Here is a 17,538-nt window from a genome sequence, read left to right as displayed (position 1 = left end):
ATACTGAGTGTCAACTTGATTGAAGGATAGGAAGTATTGATCCTGGGTGTGTCTGTGAGGGTGTTGCCAAGGAGATTAACATTTGAGTCAGTGGCTGGGGAAGGCAGATCCACCCTCAATCTGGGTGGACACCATCTAATCAGCTGCCAGTGCAGCCAGAATATAAGCAGGCAGAAAAATGTGAAAAGAGAGACTGGCCTGGCCTCCCAGCCTACATTTTGCTCCGTGCTGGATGCTTCCTGCCCTTGAACATAGGACTCCAAGTTCTTCCGTTTCAGAACTTGGACTGGCTCTCCTTGTTCCTCAGCCTGCAGACGGCCTATTGTGGGAACTTGTGATCATGTGAGTTAATACTTAACACACTCCCCTTTATATATCTATCTATCTGTTCCATTAGTTCTGTCCCTCTAGGGAACCCTAATACAGCCAGGCTCCCACTGACCCCCTTGTCTTGGTGCCCTGGCAGAAGGCAACAGCAGGAGTGTTTGCCCATGCCAGCTGCTGTAAATACTGCTCAGTCCCTGCACCCCAGCTTCCAACACAAATTCTCAGAGCAGTCACAGTAGCAAGAATGTTTATTATAAAAATAGGTGAATAAAATAAGTGTGCTTTAACTTCCAGATAGATGACAAATGCTACTGCAATGCAGTTTCTCACTGCAGACATGTGGCTCACAATGGCAGGGGTGGCCACCCTAGTGTGACGTGCAGCTGCAATACTCCATTTGACTGGTTCAAGGCAGAGAGAAGACACTTCATTCTATAGAACAGGATGGGACTTCCACCCTGGGGACCATACAAGTGACTCCCATAGGCAGCCACCTCTTTCTGGCAAGCTGCGGCATGCCCAGGTGCAGGCTGGGGGAGGGGCTGGCACGCTAGCACCAGATTGCTCTGGCTTCAGCCTGATGGAGACACAGACTGGGACCTCCCTCTGCCAGATGTTCCTGACCCCATCTCCACCTCCAGCCTCACTGGCAGTTCCCTGTGACCCAGCCTGTTCCATAACCAAAGGGGGACCAGAGTGAACGATCACAGTGCCCCGCACCTATTCTAGGGGACTTCACTCTCAGTAGAGCTCAACCCATGGCATCTGAGAGCACCCACCCTGTCCCTGAGGGCAGCTGCGCCGGGCCAGGGGGCCGCAAGGGCATGGGTGAGTCTCGGTCACTGGCAGCACTCGGCCACATGCCTGAGGAGCTCTTCACCTTGCTCGTCACCGAAGCACTGCAGGCAGTGAGGGCACTGAAGGTCCCCCTGGCCTCTCTGGGCCGTGCCAGGATGCCCGCCCTCTGCAGGGGGTTCCAACTGCTGGGACCCAGTCCCAGGTCTCCAGCCACCAGGCCCCATAAGCTCCAATGCATCGGTGGCCAAGTACTTGGCAGTTTTGCTCCCAGCGTGAATCCGGCGGGCGTCTGGCTCTCGAGAATCCTGGAGAAAAGGCAAGGGTCTATTTACGTGGAGTGTGCTGAAGGTCACAAAGCGGGTCTCAGGTTCCAGCAACTAGAGGTACTTCATCTATCCCTGAGCGGAACTTCAGTCCCTCACTTTGCTTCCTGCTGCGCCCCAGAGCCCAGACAAGGGGGTGCTCAGTGAATGAGGAGATCACACACACGCTCCCTCATGTGCTCATGAAGAAACAGGCCCTAGTGTGGTCCACTCCTCAACCCCTTGGTGGAAGTCCTGTTCAGTTGGACCCATCAGCCCTAAGAGACCCGACTGAGAAGGTGGCCCTGATGATGTGGCCCACACACCACAGAGTGGAGGTGGCAGAGCCTCTGGTGGGGAGTTGGGCACACTGAGTCCCAACCCTACCCTGCACCTCCTCTGTGGGGCTTGGGTGTGCTGAGCACTCTGGGGCTCAGGGGGTCCTTCAGTAGCAGCAAGAGATGTCCCTGGCTTGGCCCCACCAACCACTTGGCACGGCCTGGCACGTGTTCTCCAAACATCCATCCTGAAGCACTGCGGCCTGTGGCCCTCACTGCTTGCCTGGGAACTTCATTCCAGCAGGCCCTGGCGCTTCCACTTCCTGTCTGAATGTGGACTTTCCCTGATGAGACTACAGCTTATCACCCATGCCTTCAGCACCACTGTCCCTGACTGTGCCATCTAGGGACGGAGCAACCCTCGAGGGGCCACAGGCTACTGCTGAAAGGGACCGAGGCCACTTAGTACAAGGTCTGCAGGCCCCCCCAGAAACTTTACCCTCAAGGGTAAGAATCTGGGCCTGCAAGTCTGGAACCAGTTCATCTGGTCCGAAATCTTTGAGAGGCAGCCTGAGACCATCCTCATGATTGTACCAACAGTGATCCTTCAATCCAAATCACACGCTTCCTTGAATTCATGAAGGCCAGAAAACCCACAGGCAAAACCAAATCCCAGGAAAACCCACAGGTAGTTCTGTTGCAAGATGTTCCCATTCCTGCCCAGGGGACATGCTGAAGAATCCCTGTGCCAGGGACTTCGGAGAATCTGAAATTGGGGGATGGGGAGCTGCCCATACACACTCCATTCTGTGATGCCAAGAAGGCCGCGAGGGCTGGGCAGGGGCTTAAGGCAGGGCCTGCTGTGGCTGGTGAAGCCTCCAGTGCCTCCTTGTCAGCCTGTGAACTTAACGGGGGGAGACACAGTTCCCCACCAGGTTCCTCCTCCTTCATGCACGAGTACAAACTGCTGCCTGTGTCCAGCCCTCTGCTGCGGACTTAGTCCCAGGGTGTGTTAGAAAAGGCGTCCACCATGACTCCTGTGCCCTTCATGCGGAGGAGAAGCAGAAACCACTGAGGCCCAGTGGCTGCTCGGAACAGGGCAGTGGGGGTGGCCTCACAGCCCAGGGTCCCTGAAACACCCTGAAACACGGTTGGCATCCCAGCTCCAGCCCAGGGTGCATCGATTCTCAAGGGGCATCACTACTGTTCAGTCTGTGCCAGGAGAGGAAGCTCTTTGAGTGGGGCCCAGGCTATTCCCAGGGCCAAAAGTGTGTTAGGTACTTGATGAGGAGCTAAACAAACTTCCCCTGGATTTTTGCAGAGCACAAGTCAGTGAGGAGAAGGAAGAGGCCATGGGTCATACGCTGAGGAACTTCATTGGTTCCCATTCATGCCAGGCCTCCCTCAAGGTACCCCATGGTAGGAAAAGCACTGAGCCCCGGGGTGGGGTGAGGGGCCCTTGGCCTGCAAGGCCCAGCTCCACATGCCAGGCTGAGCTGGGGATGTTACTGGACACCCAGGGCCATCACATCTACATGACAAGGTAAGCGGGGTTCCCGCCTCACAGACAGGTCAGGACACGTAGGGAGCTCACACTCTGAGGCCCGAGACGTGCTCTCTGACTGCACGACAGTGACAGACGGGCCCTGAGGACAGCCACCTCTGCTAAGACAGGCCACCATGCCAGCCTCCTCCATAACTAAACAGTATAACAGGGAGGCTTTCCATGACCACGCCCAGGTACCAGGCCAGGTGGCTCTCCCCAGAGCAGGGAGGGGCCCACCACAACCCTCATCACCAGCAAATCAGGGCCTTGGCAGACACAGAAAGGCTCTAATCTCATGAGAAGAGAAACAAAAACACTAACCCTAAGCAAGAAGAAAAACACCCTCATACTCTACCTGTCTCCAGGACACCTGGTGCAGCAGAGAGGTGACCTTTTCCTCCAGTTCTTGAATCCTACTTTGAGCCCGTTCCCGATCGGCCCTTTCTGACATGAAGTCATCCTTGTAAGCAAGAATCTGAAGAGAGGCGAGACACACATTTCTGCTGAAGGAAGGAGGAAGTGCCCCCCAGGCTTCTCCCACCCCCACCGTGACCACTGCCCGCTGAGTGCCAGCAAGCTTTCAGCCCAGCCTGTCCCATGATTTGGGCCACCACACATCTGGTCGGTGCCGTCCGGAGCCCAAGGGACAGACACCTGCTGTTCCAGCATCTGCACCCGCTCCAGCGCAGCATCCCGGGCCGTCCTGGAGGCCGCCAGCTCCTGCTTCACTTCGGCACAGTCATTTATTTTCTCTTCCAACTGTCTGTTGAGCCGGGAGATCTCCTTCCTCATCAGCTCGGAATCACGGGGGATCTGCAGCCCCCTGAGCTGCGCATGGAGCCCCCTCACGTATTCGTCCCTGCTGGCGTCGTAGCGCTGCCACTTGGCATTGAGGTCTTCAACCTGAAGAGGTGGAGCCGGAAAGCTCACGGTGAAGGCAGCTGACAAAGCTGCTCAAGCCAGCACCCAGTGTGAACTATGTACTAGCAGTGATTCGCTGAGTGAGAGTTTCCTCTTAAATGGAAGCTGCCCCTCCCTGTGCTGTAGAGAGCAGACACTAGGCCCGCCAGAGAATCCTGAGGCACCGTGATGACACCCGTACGCAAGCAGCATAAACAGAGGTGGATTCGGTGCAGCTTTTCTGTCTTAGAAAACAGACCTCCTGCTGCTAACTCTTGCATCTCCTTCACTGACTTGTGGATTAATTTTAGGGGGATGGAGATGGACAGGACATGTCCTGTACGTCGTTTTAAGCAAAAAAGTCCAGTCTCTAGAGACTGTGTGTATCAAGTCATAGTGGCCAGAGGGCGGGGGGGCAACCTCTGGGCATCCGCCAAGGAAAGAACCCTCACTTACAGTTTCTAAGCCGTGTGTTCTTCTCCAACAAAATGTGAAAGACACTCACGTGAGTCACCTTCTGTTTTAACAGTCGATTTTCTTCCTGCAACTTCTCAATAACACTCTGGACAGAGGTGTGCCCACCTGTATGTTCTGACTGCATGAGGAAGGGACAGAGAGAAGACACTTTGTCACATACAGCAAGAGAGGGGAAAGCTAGAGCCAGAGGCTGAGGCCACAGATTATCACTGCATCCCCCAATGCAGCCGGTAGTGACCATTCATTTGGTAGAGAAGCAAAGCAGGGACAAGGGACCACCTTCTCCCTGCCCAGGCCCACCCCTACCAGGCCCAGGTCAGAGCCTGGATGGTCTTCAGGCCACATCATCTTTGATACTGTCCTTATCCCGTCCTACCTACCAGTTTGAGCTGTTTGTCTTTTAAATATCTGCAATGTGAATCTTCTAAAGCCGTCATGTCTGCAGGGATTGGCACACCAGACACGATAAAGTCTCTCATTGCCAGAGATTTGCCATTACCACAGACAGCAGGGAAGGCAGGAGGCTGAATCCCATTGTAAACCAGAGCATCTCCAGCAAGGGGGCCTCCAGCTGCCCAGGGTGGGCCTGGCCATGCACCCTGCTTACCTCCTGTGGAGCCCATGTCCTGTCTGCAGACAATCGGGTCCAACCAGGTGATTCTGGACACAGCAATCTAACCTCTGCCCCACGCAGGGACAGGAGTCACAGAAACCACAACCCAAACCAACCCCCACTAACAACTACAGAGCTGAATGAAAAGTCTCCTGAAACTCGTGTGTACCGTACAATTCTGACTGTATCTCAGTGACATAATTTTTGAGAATTCCCCTCAAATGACAAAGGAAGTGCATGTCCTAACGCAGCCTACACCGGGAAGCCCCGGGTGACTCAGCTGAGTTCAGGGCTGAGAAGTGACACTTATTTAGAGACTGTGATGAGGGCCTACCCTGCCACTGGCCCCACCCCCGCCTCAGGCTCAACGCTGTGTGTGGCTCCTTTCAAATCCCCAGAGGGAAATGACACAGTGACTCAAAATCAGACCAGAACACCCTGCCTCCGCCCAGATGGCACTTTTCCTTTGGTTTCTGAATGCAGCTGTGTCCCCTCTGAGGTTCCCCGCCTGGAATCCACCCAGCTGAGGTGGGCAGTTCTCAGACCAAGCTTCTCCCCAGTGGGCGCCTCGGTGAAGCTGCTGATGGGCGCGGGATGTACTGTCTGCCGCAGAATATCCCAGCGCGTGTTTCCGCATGAACCTTGGTGCTGCCTCAGAGGACTGCCTAGAAAGGACCCGAGCGAGAGGCCCTGTGTGGGGCAGTGTGAGTGAGATGGGGCCTCAGCCTGGGTGAGATGTACACGGAGTGCCTCCATTTCCCTGCCTGCCACACACAGACCACAAGCACCAGCAAGATGGAAGGTGCCTGGCACACAGATGCCTTGGGCCACTGCTCCCCTACTCTTCTGCCTAGGAGCCCCCTGGTTTCTCCTGATGCTGAAACTCCCACAGTCCTTCTCTCTCCCACTAGACCCCACAGAGAGCTACAGCCCAGATCCAGCCTATCCTGGAGGTCCAGCGAACCCTTCTTTGGCCCTCACTGTCACTTGGCGCCGCTGCCCCCTGGCCCTTGCTTTGATGATGAGGAGGCTGTGGCCCTGAGCCAGGTCTCCAAGCTTGTGGCAGCCCGTGCTGCTGGCAAGGACATGCCTAAAGCCGGCTTTGGAGATGGCAGTTCCAGCTGTGCCTAGATGCACTCAGACACACTGAGCCTGCAGAAGGTGGGCACCCACGGTCCTTCCAGGAGTTTGGGGTGTGGAACTGGAGGCACTCCCCATCCGCAGCAGTACCACCTGGCTCTGCTTCAGTTTCCTCAGGTGAGGATGTGACTACACTTCCTCCAGGCCGCTCTGCCACCCTCAGCTCTTCCTCCTCATCCTCAGCTGAGGCAGATGAAAGCCAAGTGCCATCTCCCACCTGGGAGCAGGGTCAGCTATAGGCCTGGTGCTGGGCAGTGAGGTGGCTGCCTGCTTTCCTATTACATTTTCCATGTTCCATCACTTTAAAAGAAACCCTTGGATGAGTGAGCTTTGCCCCATCAGCTGACTCTCATTACTGAGAACAGAAGTGGGTTCTGGGGCACCCCCCGACCTCTGTGATCAGGGGCCTGTAGGCAATGCTCCCAGCACACAGGGGTCTTCACCACACTCTGCTTACACTGTGGCCTACCTGGTCAGGACTTTTCTCCTCCACATTCCTTTGTGCGTGCTGTCGTTCATCCAGACACTTGGCCAGATGCTGACACATGTGGGCGGTGGCGGTCAGCGTCCTCCGCAGCTGATGGGTCTCGTTGGCCAAGGAGCGGCACAGGACGTCACTGGCGGCCCGGGCGCGCTCCCCTTCTGCCATGCTCCTCCGCAGCAGGACGACCTCCTTCTCTCGCTCATGTTGGGGCTGGTTCAGCAGCTGCTGCATCTCCCTCTCTTTTTCTTCTAGTCGCTCAGTCAGCCTCTCAATTTCCTAAGTGGAAGATTTAAAAGCACAGTTTACTGAATTAAAAGAAGCCGTGTCAAGAGCAAATGTTCAGAAAGCAAAAGGAGACCTGGCATGGATGCCCCATCACCAGACACAAACATACTCACTCAGAAGTTGGGCGTTTGAACTAATCATTACTCACTCAGAAGTCGGGCATTTGAACTATTAACTCTGGAGTTTTTCAGCCTACAATGTTCTGTTCTGAAACTTCATCTTACATTTTTTTTTTTTTTTTTTTTTTTTTTTTGAGACAGAGTCTCACTCCGTTGCCCAGGCTAGAGTGCAGTGGCACAATCTTGGCTCACTGCAACCTCCACCTCCCAGGTTCAAGCGATTCTCCCACCTCAGCCTCCTCAGTAGCTGGAATTATAGGCGCCCACCACCACGCCCAGCTTTTTTTTTTTTTTTTTGAGACGGAGTCTCGCTGTGTCCCCCAGGCTGGAGTGCAGTGGCGCGATCTCAGCTCACTGCAAGCTCCACCTCCGAGGTTCACGCCGTTCTCCTGCCTCAGCCTCCCGAGTAGCTGGGACTACAGGTGCCCGCCATGACGCCCGGCTAATTTTTTGTATTTTTAGTAGAGATGGGGTTTCACCATGTTAACCAGGATGGTCTCGATCTCCTGACCTCATGATCCGCCCACCTCAGCATCCGCCCACCTCAGCATCCGCCCACCTCGGCCTCCCAAAGTGCTGGGATTACAGGCGTGAGCCACCGCGCCCAGCCCAATTTTTGTATTTTTAGTAGAGATGGGGTTTCACCATGTTGGCCAGGCTAGTCTCGAATTCCTGACCTCAGACAATCTGCCCACCTCAGCCTCCCAAAGTACTGCGATTATAGGCGTGAGCCACTGCACCCAGCATTTTTTTTTTTTTTTTTGAGGCAGGGTCTCACTGTCACCCAGGCTAGAGTGCAGTGGCACAATCATGGCTCACTGCAGCCTCGACCTCCCCAGGCCCAAGCGATTCTCCATCCTAACCTGAGTAGCTGGGACTACAGGCACGTGCCACCATGCCTGGCTAACTTTTTTCGTATTTTGTAGAGACAGGGTTTTGCTGTGATGCTCAGGCTGGTCTTGAACTCCTGGGCTCAAGCGATCCACCCGCCTTGGCTTCCCAAAGTGCTGGGATGACAGGTGTGAGCCACTGCACCCCGCCAAATTCTATTTTCACAAGCAAGTTCGTAATTTTAGATTTCATATCATCAAAATGTTTTTTTGAGATGCAGGTCTCGCTATCTATAGCCCACACTGGTCTTAAACTCCTAGGCTCAAGCAAATCCTCCCACCTCAGCCCCCTGAATAGCTGGGACTACAGGCTCAAGCCACCACACCCAGTTATCATCAAATTATCAAAGTGGCAATTCCAAGCACTTTTTTGGTAGGAAAAGTAGAAACTACACTGCAGTGGGTAACCCCAAAAAGATGTCCACAACCAAACCCCCCATTCCCTGGTATCTGGGAATGAAATCTTATTTAGAGATAGGGTCTTTGCAGATGTAATTAGTTAAGGTGAGGACAAACTGGATTAGGACGGGACTGGTGTCCTTATAAGAAGACGGAAGTCTGGACAGACACAGAGAGAAGAAGGCCCTGTGACAACAAAGATATGAGTGACGTCTTGTCTTGTGAATAAAGGCCAAGGAACACCAAGGATTGGCGGCCCCCACAGGAAGCTGAAGAGGCGAGGAAGATCCTTCCCTCGAACCTTCAGAGAGAGCCGATGCCTTGGTTTCCGGCTTCTGGCCTCTAGAACTGTGAAAGATTAAGTTTCTGTTGCTTGAAGCCCCCTAGTTTGTGTTACTTTGTTATAGCAGCTCTAGGAAACTAACACACCCCACCCCAATTACTTCTTAAAGAATTTAAAAAGGTTCTTAAAATGACAATTTTTTTTTGAGACAGAGTCTCGCCCTGTCACCCAGGCTGGAGTACAGTGGTACCATCATGGTTCACTGTAGCCTCCACCTCCCAGGCTCAAGTGATCCTCTTGCCTCAGCACCCTAAGTAGTTGGATTATAAGTGCATGCCGTACCTGGCTAATTTCTGTATTTTTTGTAGAGACAAGGTTTCACCATGTTGCCCAGGCTGGTCCTGGACTTGAGTGATCCGCCTGCCTCAGCCTCCCAAAGTGCTGGGATTACAGGCATGAGCCACCACATCTGACCTGACAATTTTTTAATACCTGGCCTTAAATTTGTGCTTTTCCATTTTCAAAGAATCCTCCAACAGTGTATTACATGAAGGAGGTGAAGCAGGCTCAACTAGTCCATCCCACAAGTGAAGAAACAGTTTCAGAAAAGTCAGGGAGAAGCCCAAGCTTCCCCCAGAAGTGGCAGGAGAAGGGTCCAGCCTCTGTCTCTAGTACTTGAGGTGAGAAAGGACAGAGACCAGGAACCTAGAATATTCTCATCACAATGGAACAAAATACTAAGCCCTATTACTGCAGGAACCCTGATTATTATTATTATTATTTTTTTAGAGACAGGGTCTCGCTCTGACACCGAGGCAGCAGTACAGTGGCATAATCATAGCTCACTGCAGCCTTGAACTCCTGGGCCCAAGTGATCCTCCCGTCTCAACCTCCCGAATAACTGGGACCATGGGCTGGCGGTCAAGGCTGCAGTGTGCTGTGATGGTGCCACTGCACTCTAGCCTGGGTGACAGTGAGACCCTCTTCAGGGATAAAGGACTTTGAGCAAAACCCAACTTCTGTTTTGTTTTGTTTTTTTAATAGATACAGGGTGTGGCTATGTTGCCTAAGCTGGTCTTGAACTCCTGGCCTCAAGCAATCCTCCTCCTGCCTCAGCAGGGGTCCCTGTGCCCAGGTAAAATCTGATTTCGGAGCCTCCTTCCTGCGTTGGTCAAATGCTGACAGTAGCAGAAACAAACGACTCCACAAACAGGAGGGCAGCACATCCACAGCTCGCAGATCCTCAGGGCGTGGCTCTCTCTTGCCTCCACACCCTAGTACTCAGCACTGAGCCCAGCCCCACACAGACGCCCAGTAAATGGGAATAAGACGGCCATACAGAGACAGATCAGGACCCAGGCTCTATGCTCAACTCGTGGGGGCAGGCCAGCCCTGCAAAGGGCTGCCCCACTGATCCTCCCCTCAGCAGCATGAGGGCCCCAAGACCCCTCAAGCCCCCGGGCTTCTGGCATTTGTCACTGGCTCTGAAGTTGCAGAGCTTTGTGCTGGTTTATCTGTCGGAATGCCTTGTCCAGCCAGTAACAGTCCTCAGGACGCAACAGCACCTCGACCACTGTGGTCAGAAAACCAGGTATGTGCTGGAGCTGTGGCTCTACACACACGGGCACAACACACAGACTAGTCAGCGACTGGGCTGACATCTCTCAGGAAAGCCTGTTGCTGGGACCCACAACTCCACAGCTCAGAACACAAAAGTGTAAACAGCTCTATTAATAGTCTTGTGGATTGGCCTTAAAAATAAGAGGCACAGTGGCCTCTTGGCTTTTAGCACTGCTGCAACAAAGTATCACAAACTTGGTGTCTTAAACAACATAAGTGTATTCTCCCAAAGCCTGCAATCCCAGCACTTTGGGAGGCCAAGATGGGAGGATCACTTCAGCCCAAGGGTTGGGACTAGCCTGGGCAACATGGCGAGACCCCATCTCTACAAAAAATACAAAAAACGTTAGCCAGGCATGGTGGTGGGCGCTTGTAGTCACAGCTACTCGGGAGGCTGAGACAGGAGGATCACTTAAGCCAGGGAGGTCAAGGCTGCAGTGAGCTATGATCATGCTACTGCACTCCAGCCTGGGCAACAGAGTGACCCTATCAAAAAGAGGGGACGGGAGGGGAGGGGAGGAGAGGGGAGGGAAGGGGAGGGAGGAGAAAAGAAGAAAGAAAGTAACAAGGAAAGTGGCCCAGGGTGGTGGCTCACGCCTGCAATCCCAGCACTTTGGGAGGCTGAGGCAGGTGGATCACGAGGTCAGGAGTTCAAGATCAGCCTGGCCAAAATGGTGAAACCCCGTCCCTACTAAAGATACAAAAAATTAGCCAGGTGTGGTGGTGGGTACCTGTAGTCCCAGCTACCCAGGAGGCTGAGGCAGGAGAATTGCTTGAACCCGGGAGGTGGAGGTTGCACTGAGCCAAGATCCCACCACTGCACTCCAGCCTGGCGACAGAGCAAAACTCAGTCTAAAAAAAAAAAAAAAAAAAAGGAGTAAGGAAGGAAAGAAAGAAGAGAAGAGAAAAGAAAAGAAAGAGCCAAGAAAGCAAGCAAAGCAAAGCAAATCTAAGCTGGAAAGGAAAGGGGGCTGATACGCCAGGACCAGGCAAAGCCTATGAAGCTGGTCCCTAGAGTGGTGACAGGATAGGGTTGGGCAGGACCAGGTTGCACAATGAATTGGTGTCATTATTCCAGAAAGTATTAACTGGAGGGGCTTTGTAAAGTTATCCACTCAGGCCTTGTGTTACAGATGAGGTAAGGTCTCAAGTCCAGCTGTGGCTGCAGTGAGGACCACAATTCTCTGGCTGGATCTTGCCCCATCACACACTGACCACAGCTTGATGACAGATGCACTCGTCAGCTCCTCCACACCCTGAGCCTCAGCACTCTCTCTGGGAGCCCTCAGTCCCTATTGGTCCAGGGTTCCTGCTCCTAATGGGCTCACTGACATGGTCATAGATGAGGGCAACCTAGCAACAGCTTGCTTCCTGCTGTGTCTTTAACTCTGCACTGCCACCTCCGTGAACCCAGGGCCTACAGGAGGTGACAGACCTCTCCATTCTTCCACAGGTTCCGTGATTGACCTCAGATTGAATGCTGGGATGAGCAATAAATACGTAATTGCATAAAATACCAGATAAGGCCAGGCACAGTGGCTCATGCCTGTAATACCAGCACTTCGGGAGGTCGAGACAGGAGGATCCCTGGAGGCCAGGAGTTTGAGCCCAGGTCATGAGACCCCTTCTCTACTAAAACTTAAGAAGTCAGCCAGGGGTGGCGGCTCACAGTCCTTGCCGTAGGCTCTTCACCTATAGTCCTAGACACTCAGGAGGCCGTGACGGGAGGGCTGGTTGAGCCCAGGAGTTCAAGGTTACAGTGAGCTGTGATGGTCCCAGGCATTCCAGCCTAGGTGGCAGTGTCACAGAGCAAGACCCTGTCTCTAAAAAACAAAACAAAAAACAAACAAACAGACAAAACTAAATCATTAAAATGTTCCTTAAATAATTAAAAATCCCATGCTGGGCATGGTGGCCCATGCCTGTAATCCCAGCACTTCGGGAGGTCAAGGCAGGGGGATCACTTGAAGAAAGGAGTTCTAGACCAGCCTGGGCAACAGAGAAAGATCCTGTCTCTACAAAAAAAATAAACAAAATTAGCCAGGTGTCATGGCACACTCCTGTGGTCCCAGCTATATGGAAGGCTGAGGCAGGAGGATCACGTAAGCCCAGGAGGTTGAGGCCGCAGTGAGCCATGTTTGTGCCACTGTACTCCAGCCTGGGTGACAGAGTGAGACCTTGTCTCAAAAAAAAATAAAAATAAAAATCCCAAAATAAAACCTACATGCTTACATGTTGTTGGGAAGACAGGACCAGGGCCAGTAATACTGGGACCACAGAACTAATTCTATCTGAGGCTACCAGGAAGCTGCAATAAGCTGCTTGGTGAGTGGCCAGATCCATAGGACACCGGGGACACATGTGAGCTGAACACCAATGGCCACCAGACTGCAAGTATACTGCTCTGGTTGTGAGGTCTCTGCATCCTCTATCCCACCAACATTCTGGAGATGACTTCAGAGTGTCCCTCCGGGTCCTTGGTCTGTACTCATCTGTGGCTCGTGGTATCCACAACTCTAAAATCTGTTGGTGCAGACCAGTTGACCTCTAAACTTCCCTTCTGCTGTAGTGAGTCAGGATGTACCTTCCAGAAAGAGGAAGAGAGTGGAGTAGGGGAGACACTGGCTGCTGAAAGTATTTTAAATGATGTAGATACTGACAACCTAGTATGAAGTAGAACATAACCATGCCAAGTGTACACACACCCTATACGCAGAGGAAAAACAGGAAGAAGGCATGCCAAGAGATTAACACTAGTCATCCCTGCACTGTGGAATTACAGTGGCTATTTTATTCTTTATTTTTCAGATATTCAAAATTGCTTTTATAATTTTTTTTTTTTTAAAGGCATGTTTCTTTTTCTCTCTAAAATCAGGCTGTGGGGCCAACCCTGGAGACAAAAACTATCTTTCGCAGACTACTGCCTTTGCAGGCTTAGTTTCTTTCCTGGGAAAACTAGGATAATAGCCATGAATCAAATGGAATAATAGATGCCAGAGCTCACGCGAATGTTTCAGATGCTTGCAAATACTACTGCACAAAAAACCTGTTACTTATACTGCTGTTGTGGTGCTTATAGTTTATCATTAAAAAACAGACATAAACATCACAGACAAGGACAAAATGAAGAAAGTTAGGATTTGTGTCTTTTTTTTTTTTGAGACGGAGTCTCACTCTGTCACCCAGGCTGGAGTGCAGTGGCACAATCTCGGCTCACTGCAAGCTCTGCCTCCCGGGTTCACGCCATTCTCCTGCCTCTGCCTCCCAAGTAGCTGGGACTATAGGCGCCTGCCACCACGCCCAGCTAATTTTTTGTATTTTTAGTAGAGATGGGTTTTCACCATGTTAGCCAGGATGGTCTCGATCTCCTGACCTTGTGATCCAGCTGCCTTGGCCTCCCAAAGTGCTGGGATTACAGGTGTGAGCCACTGCGCCTGGCCCCTTGTGTCCATTTGTAATTTAATTTTTTCAGACAAGGTCTCACTTTGTCACCCAGGTTGGAGTGCAGTGGTGCGATCTTGGCTCACTGCAACCTCTGCCTCCCGGGCTCAAGTGATCCTCCCACCTAAACCTCCCTAGTGGCTGGGAGCACAGGCGTGCGCCACCATGCCTGGCTAATTTTTTGTACTTTTTGTAGACAGGGTTTCACCACGTTGCTCAGGCTTGTCTCAAACTCCTCGGCTCAGGCAATCTGCCCACCTTGCCTCCCAAAGTACTGGGATTACAGGCGTGAGCCACTGCACCCAGTCTAGGATTTGTGTCCATTATCAGACACAGGGGCTGCATTTGCCATTGCTCCCAGCATAGAGCTGAAGCGCCACTGGTGAAAGACACATGCATGGGTGAGGGCTGGAAGGGACTCTAGAACACAATATGAGTACACTGACCTTGGACCCAAGACACACATGCGTGCGCACACACACACACCATATACACCCCTCAGAACGTGTCTCCCGCACACACACTTCAAAACACCCCTAAGAACCAACCGGAACATACACACTACACAACACACACAGCATACACACACAGACACACACACACACCCCTCAGAATGTGTTCCCACACACGAACCTCAAAATACCCCTAAGAGCCAACCTGAACATACACCACACACACACAAAACCCAAGAACTGCACCAACCCCCCTCCTCAGAACCCAGTGCCTCCTCACCATCCCCCCCAGGACCCAGTGCCCTCCCAACCCCCCAGGATCCAGCATTCCCTTATCCCCTTCAGCACCTTGCACCCTCACCCCCAGGACCCAGAGCCCCTTCACCTCCACCAGGACCTGGTGACCCCTCAAAGCCCCCAGGACCCAGCACCCCTTCACCCTCCAGAACCCAGCACACCTCAGCCCGTGGTGTCCCCTTACCCCCCTCAGGACCTGGTCCCCCTCTCTTCCCTAGGACCCAGGGTCCCCTCACCCCCAGAACCTGTTACCCTATCACCCCCAGGACCCAGCACCCCCTCACTCCCCAGTGACCCCTCACACCCCAGAACTCAGTGCCCCCTCACCTCCAGCACCTGGTGCTCCCTCAACCCCTCAGGACCCGGGGCCCCCTCTGACCCCCAGAACCTGGTGCCCCCTCAACCCCAGGACCCGGCACCCCCTCAACCCCAGGGCCCGGTACCCCCTCAACCCCTCAGGACCCGGGGCCCGCTCACCCACCCAGGACCCAGCACCCCTCACTCCCCAGGGACCCCTCACACCCCAGAACTCAGTGCCCTCTCACCTCCAGCACCTGGTGCTCCCTCAACCCCTCAGGACCCGGGGCCCCCTTACCCCCAGAACCTAGTGTCCCCTCAACCCCAGGACCCGGCACCCCCTCAACGCCCAGGACCTGGTGGCCCCTCAACCCCTCAGGACCCGGGGCCCGCTCACCCACCCAGGACCCGGCGGCCGCCACACGCACTCCCGCGCCCGCAGCTCCTCTGTGCCTGCCCTCGTACCTGGCGCATCTGGGCCTCGGCGGCGCCGCCCTCCTGCCGCCGCAGCTGCTCCCGGAAGCGCGCAACCTGCTCCAGCAGCGCGTCCACTAGCGACGGCGCGGCGTCCCCCTCCAGCGCGGCCAGGCGGGCGCGGAGGCGAGCGATGAGGGCGTCGCGGGCGGCCAGCTGGTCCTGCAGGCGGCGCAGCCGCTGTCCGGCCTCGTGGTACAGGGTGCAGAGCGCGGCGGCTGCGCGCGGGGCCTCCTCCCAGCCGCCCGACCCCGGGTCCCGGGACATGGCTGTAGGCCTGCCCGGGAGGCCCCGCGGCCGCCGGCAACTTCCGCGCCCGGGCCCCGCCGGCTGCCGCCCTTCCCGGAACTTTCCCCGGTGCGCCCCGCCTACCCACAACAGCCCGGCCGCCCCGCCCTCCCCCCCGCAGCCCCGCCCTCCCCCGCAGCCCCGCCCTCCCCCCGCAGCCCCGCCCTCCCCCGCAGCCCCGCCCTCCCCCGCAGCCCCGCCCTCCCCCGCAGCCCCGCCCTCCCCCGCGCAGCCCCGCCCTCCCCCGCGCAGCCCCGCCCTCCCCCGCGCAGCCCCGCCCTCCCCGCAGCCCCGCCCCCCCGCAGCCCCCCCCCCCCGCAGCCCCGCCCTCCCCCGCGCAGCCCCGCCCTCCCCCGCGCAGCCCCGCCCTCCCCCGCGCAGCCCCGCCCTCCCCCGCGCAGCCCCGCCCAACGGCAGCCCGCCCAGCCCCTTCTCGCCCGGCCCCACCCCTCCCACCGCATACAGCCCGGCCCCGCCCCTGCCGTCCTCACCCGTTCCAGAGAGTTGGCCTGGCCCCCGAGGCTGTCCACACGCCAGCTGGTGCTGGGCTTATTCCAGTGGCCCCAAACATCCGCCTCTGAGGCGTTGTCGGAGAGTCGAACTCAGCCCGTGAGTTTGGGGACTCATCAGCCTCTGATGGAAAGGAGGGCTTAAAGACAACCCCCAAGCGTTGGAGCTGAGTGTGGGTCTGAATCTGCCCGCGAGGCTGCAGGACTTGCGGCCACAGGAGCAACAGAAGCTCCAGGAGCTGAGCTCGCCGCGCACCAAGCACGTGGCATGCGTTCCGTCACATGGGGACACTGAGCCCAGAAAGAGCTCCAACCCTCTGCCCCGCACGCCGCTTTCTTTTTTCTTTCCTTTTTTTTCTTCTTTTTGAGACGGAGTTTTGCTCTGTTGCCCAGGCTGGAGTGCAATGGCGCGATCTCGGCTCACTGCAACCTCCGCCTCCCAGGCTCAGGCAATTCTCCTGCCTCAGCCTCCCGAGTAGCTGGGATTACAGGCGCCCGCCACCACACCTGGCTAATTTCTTGTATTTTTAGTAGAGACAGGGTTTCACCATATTGGTCAGGCTGGTCTCGAACCCCTGGCCTCAAGTGATCCACCCGCCTCGGCCTCCCAAAGTGCTGGGATTGTAGGCGTGAGTCACCACGCCAGGCCGCCATGTGTATTTTAGAAACGAGGATTTTTTTATTTCAAATAGGTACATATAACTGGGGGAGCCAGCCCCCAAAGAGGATCCCCTCCTTCCAATATCCATGCTCCTGTGTAGTCCCCTCCAATCCACTGGAGAGGGCTGACCTGGGTGACTAAGAGGGTACTGCAGAAATGATGGAGTGTGACTTCCCCAGCTAGCTCCCACAAGACATCACGGCTACTGCCTTGCCCTCTTTCGGAGCATCTGCTCTGGGGGAAGCCACTCACCCTATCATCAAGTAGCCCTGTAAAGAGGTCCATGTGGCAAGGAACTGAGGCTTCACGGCAGCAGCCAGCGCCCACTTGCCCACTGTGGTGAAGAAGCCACCTTGGGACTGTATCCTCCGAGCCTAGTCAAGCCTTCAGAAGACAGTAGCCCCCACTGACATACTGACTCTGACTCTATGGGAGACCCTGGGCCAGAACCACCCAGTTAAACTGCTCCTGAGTCCCTGACCACAGAAACTGGATGAGATAATATATGCTTATTGTTGTTTGAAGCTACTAACATTTGGGATAGTTTGTTCTGCAGCAACGGAAAATGAACAGCTAAAATCTGACTTCATGCTCCCACTGGGGCATGGTACAGCACCACAAAACCAGATAGATTACAATTTCTGCAAAGACAGGGTGA

The 17,538-nt window shown here is 54.8% G+C and overlaps 1 protein-coding gene across 1 annotated transcript; it reads right to left on the bottom strand.

Annotated features, from left to right (window-relative positions):
* Window positions 1-557: 557 nt before the first annotated feature.
* On the bottom strand, window positions 558-15,795 carry TNIP2 (TNFAIP3 interacting protein 2). Its single transcript, XM_012499828.2, has 6 exons — window positions 15,414-15,795; window positions 6,851-7,141; window positions 4,657-4,746; window positions 3,906-4,154; window positions 3,607-3,726; window positions 558-1,430 (listed from the first exon to the last, which is right to left on the bottom strand). The coding sequence occupies exons 1-6, from the start codon at window positions 15,687-15,689 to the stop codon at window positions 1,167-1,169; spliced, it is 1,290 nt and encodes a 429-aa protein (XP_012355282.2). The 5' UTR covers window positions 15,690-15,795; the 3' UTR covers window positions 558-1,166.
* Between the last annotated feature and the right edge of the window lie 1,743 nt (window positions 15,796-17,538).

The sequence above is a fragment of the Nomascus leucogenys genome, chromosome 20, assembly GCF_006542625.1.
Source record: "Nomascus leucogenys isolate Asia chromosome 20, Asia_NLE_v1, whole genome shotgun sequence".
In the NCBI taxonomy this organism is placed as follows: Eukaryota; Metazoa; Chordata; class Mammalia; order Primates; family Hylobatidae; genus Nomascus; species Nomascus leucogenys.
Note: the sequence above shows the minus strand (reverse complement) of the source record. Positions and strands in the feature narration are given on the sequence as shown.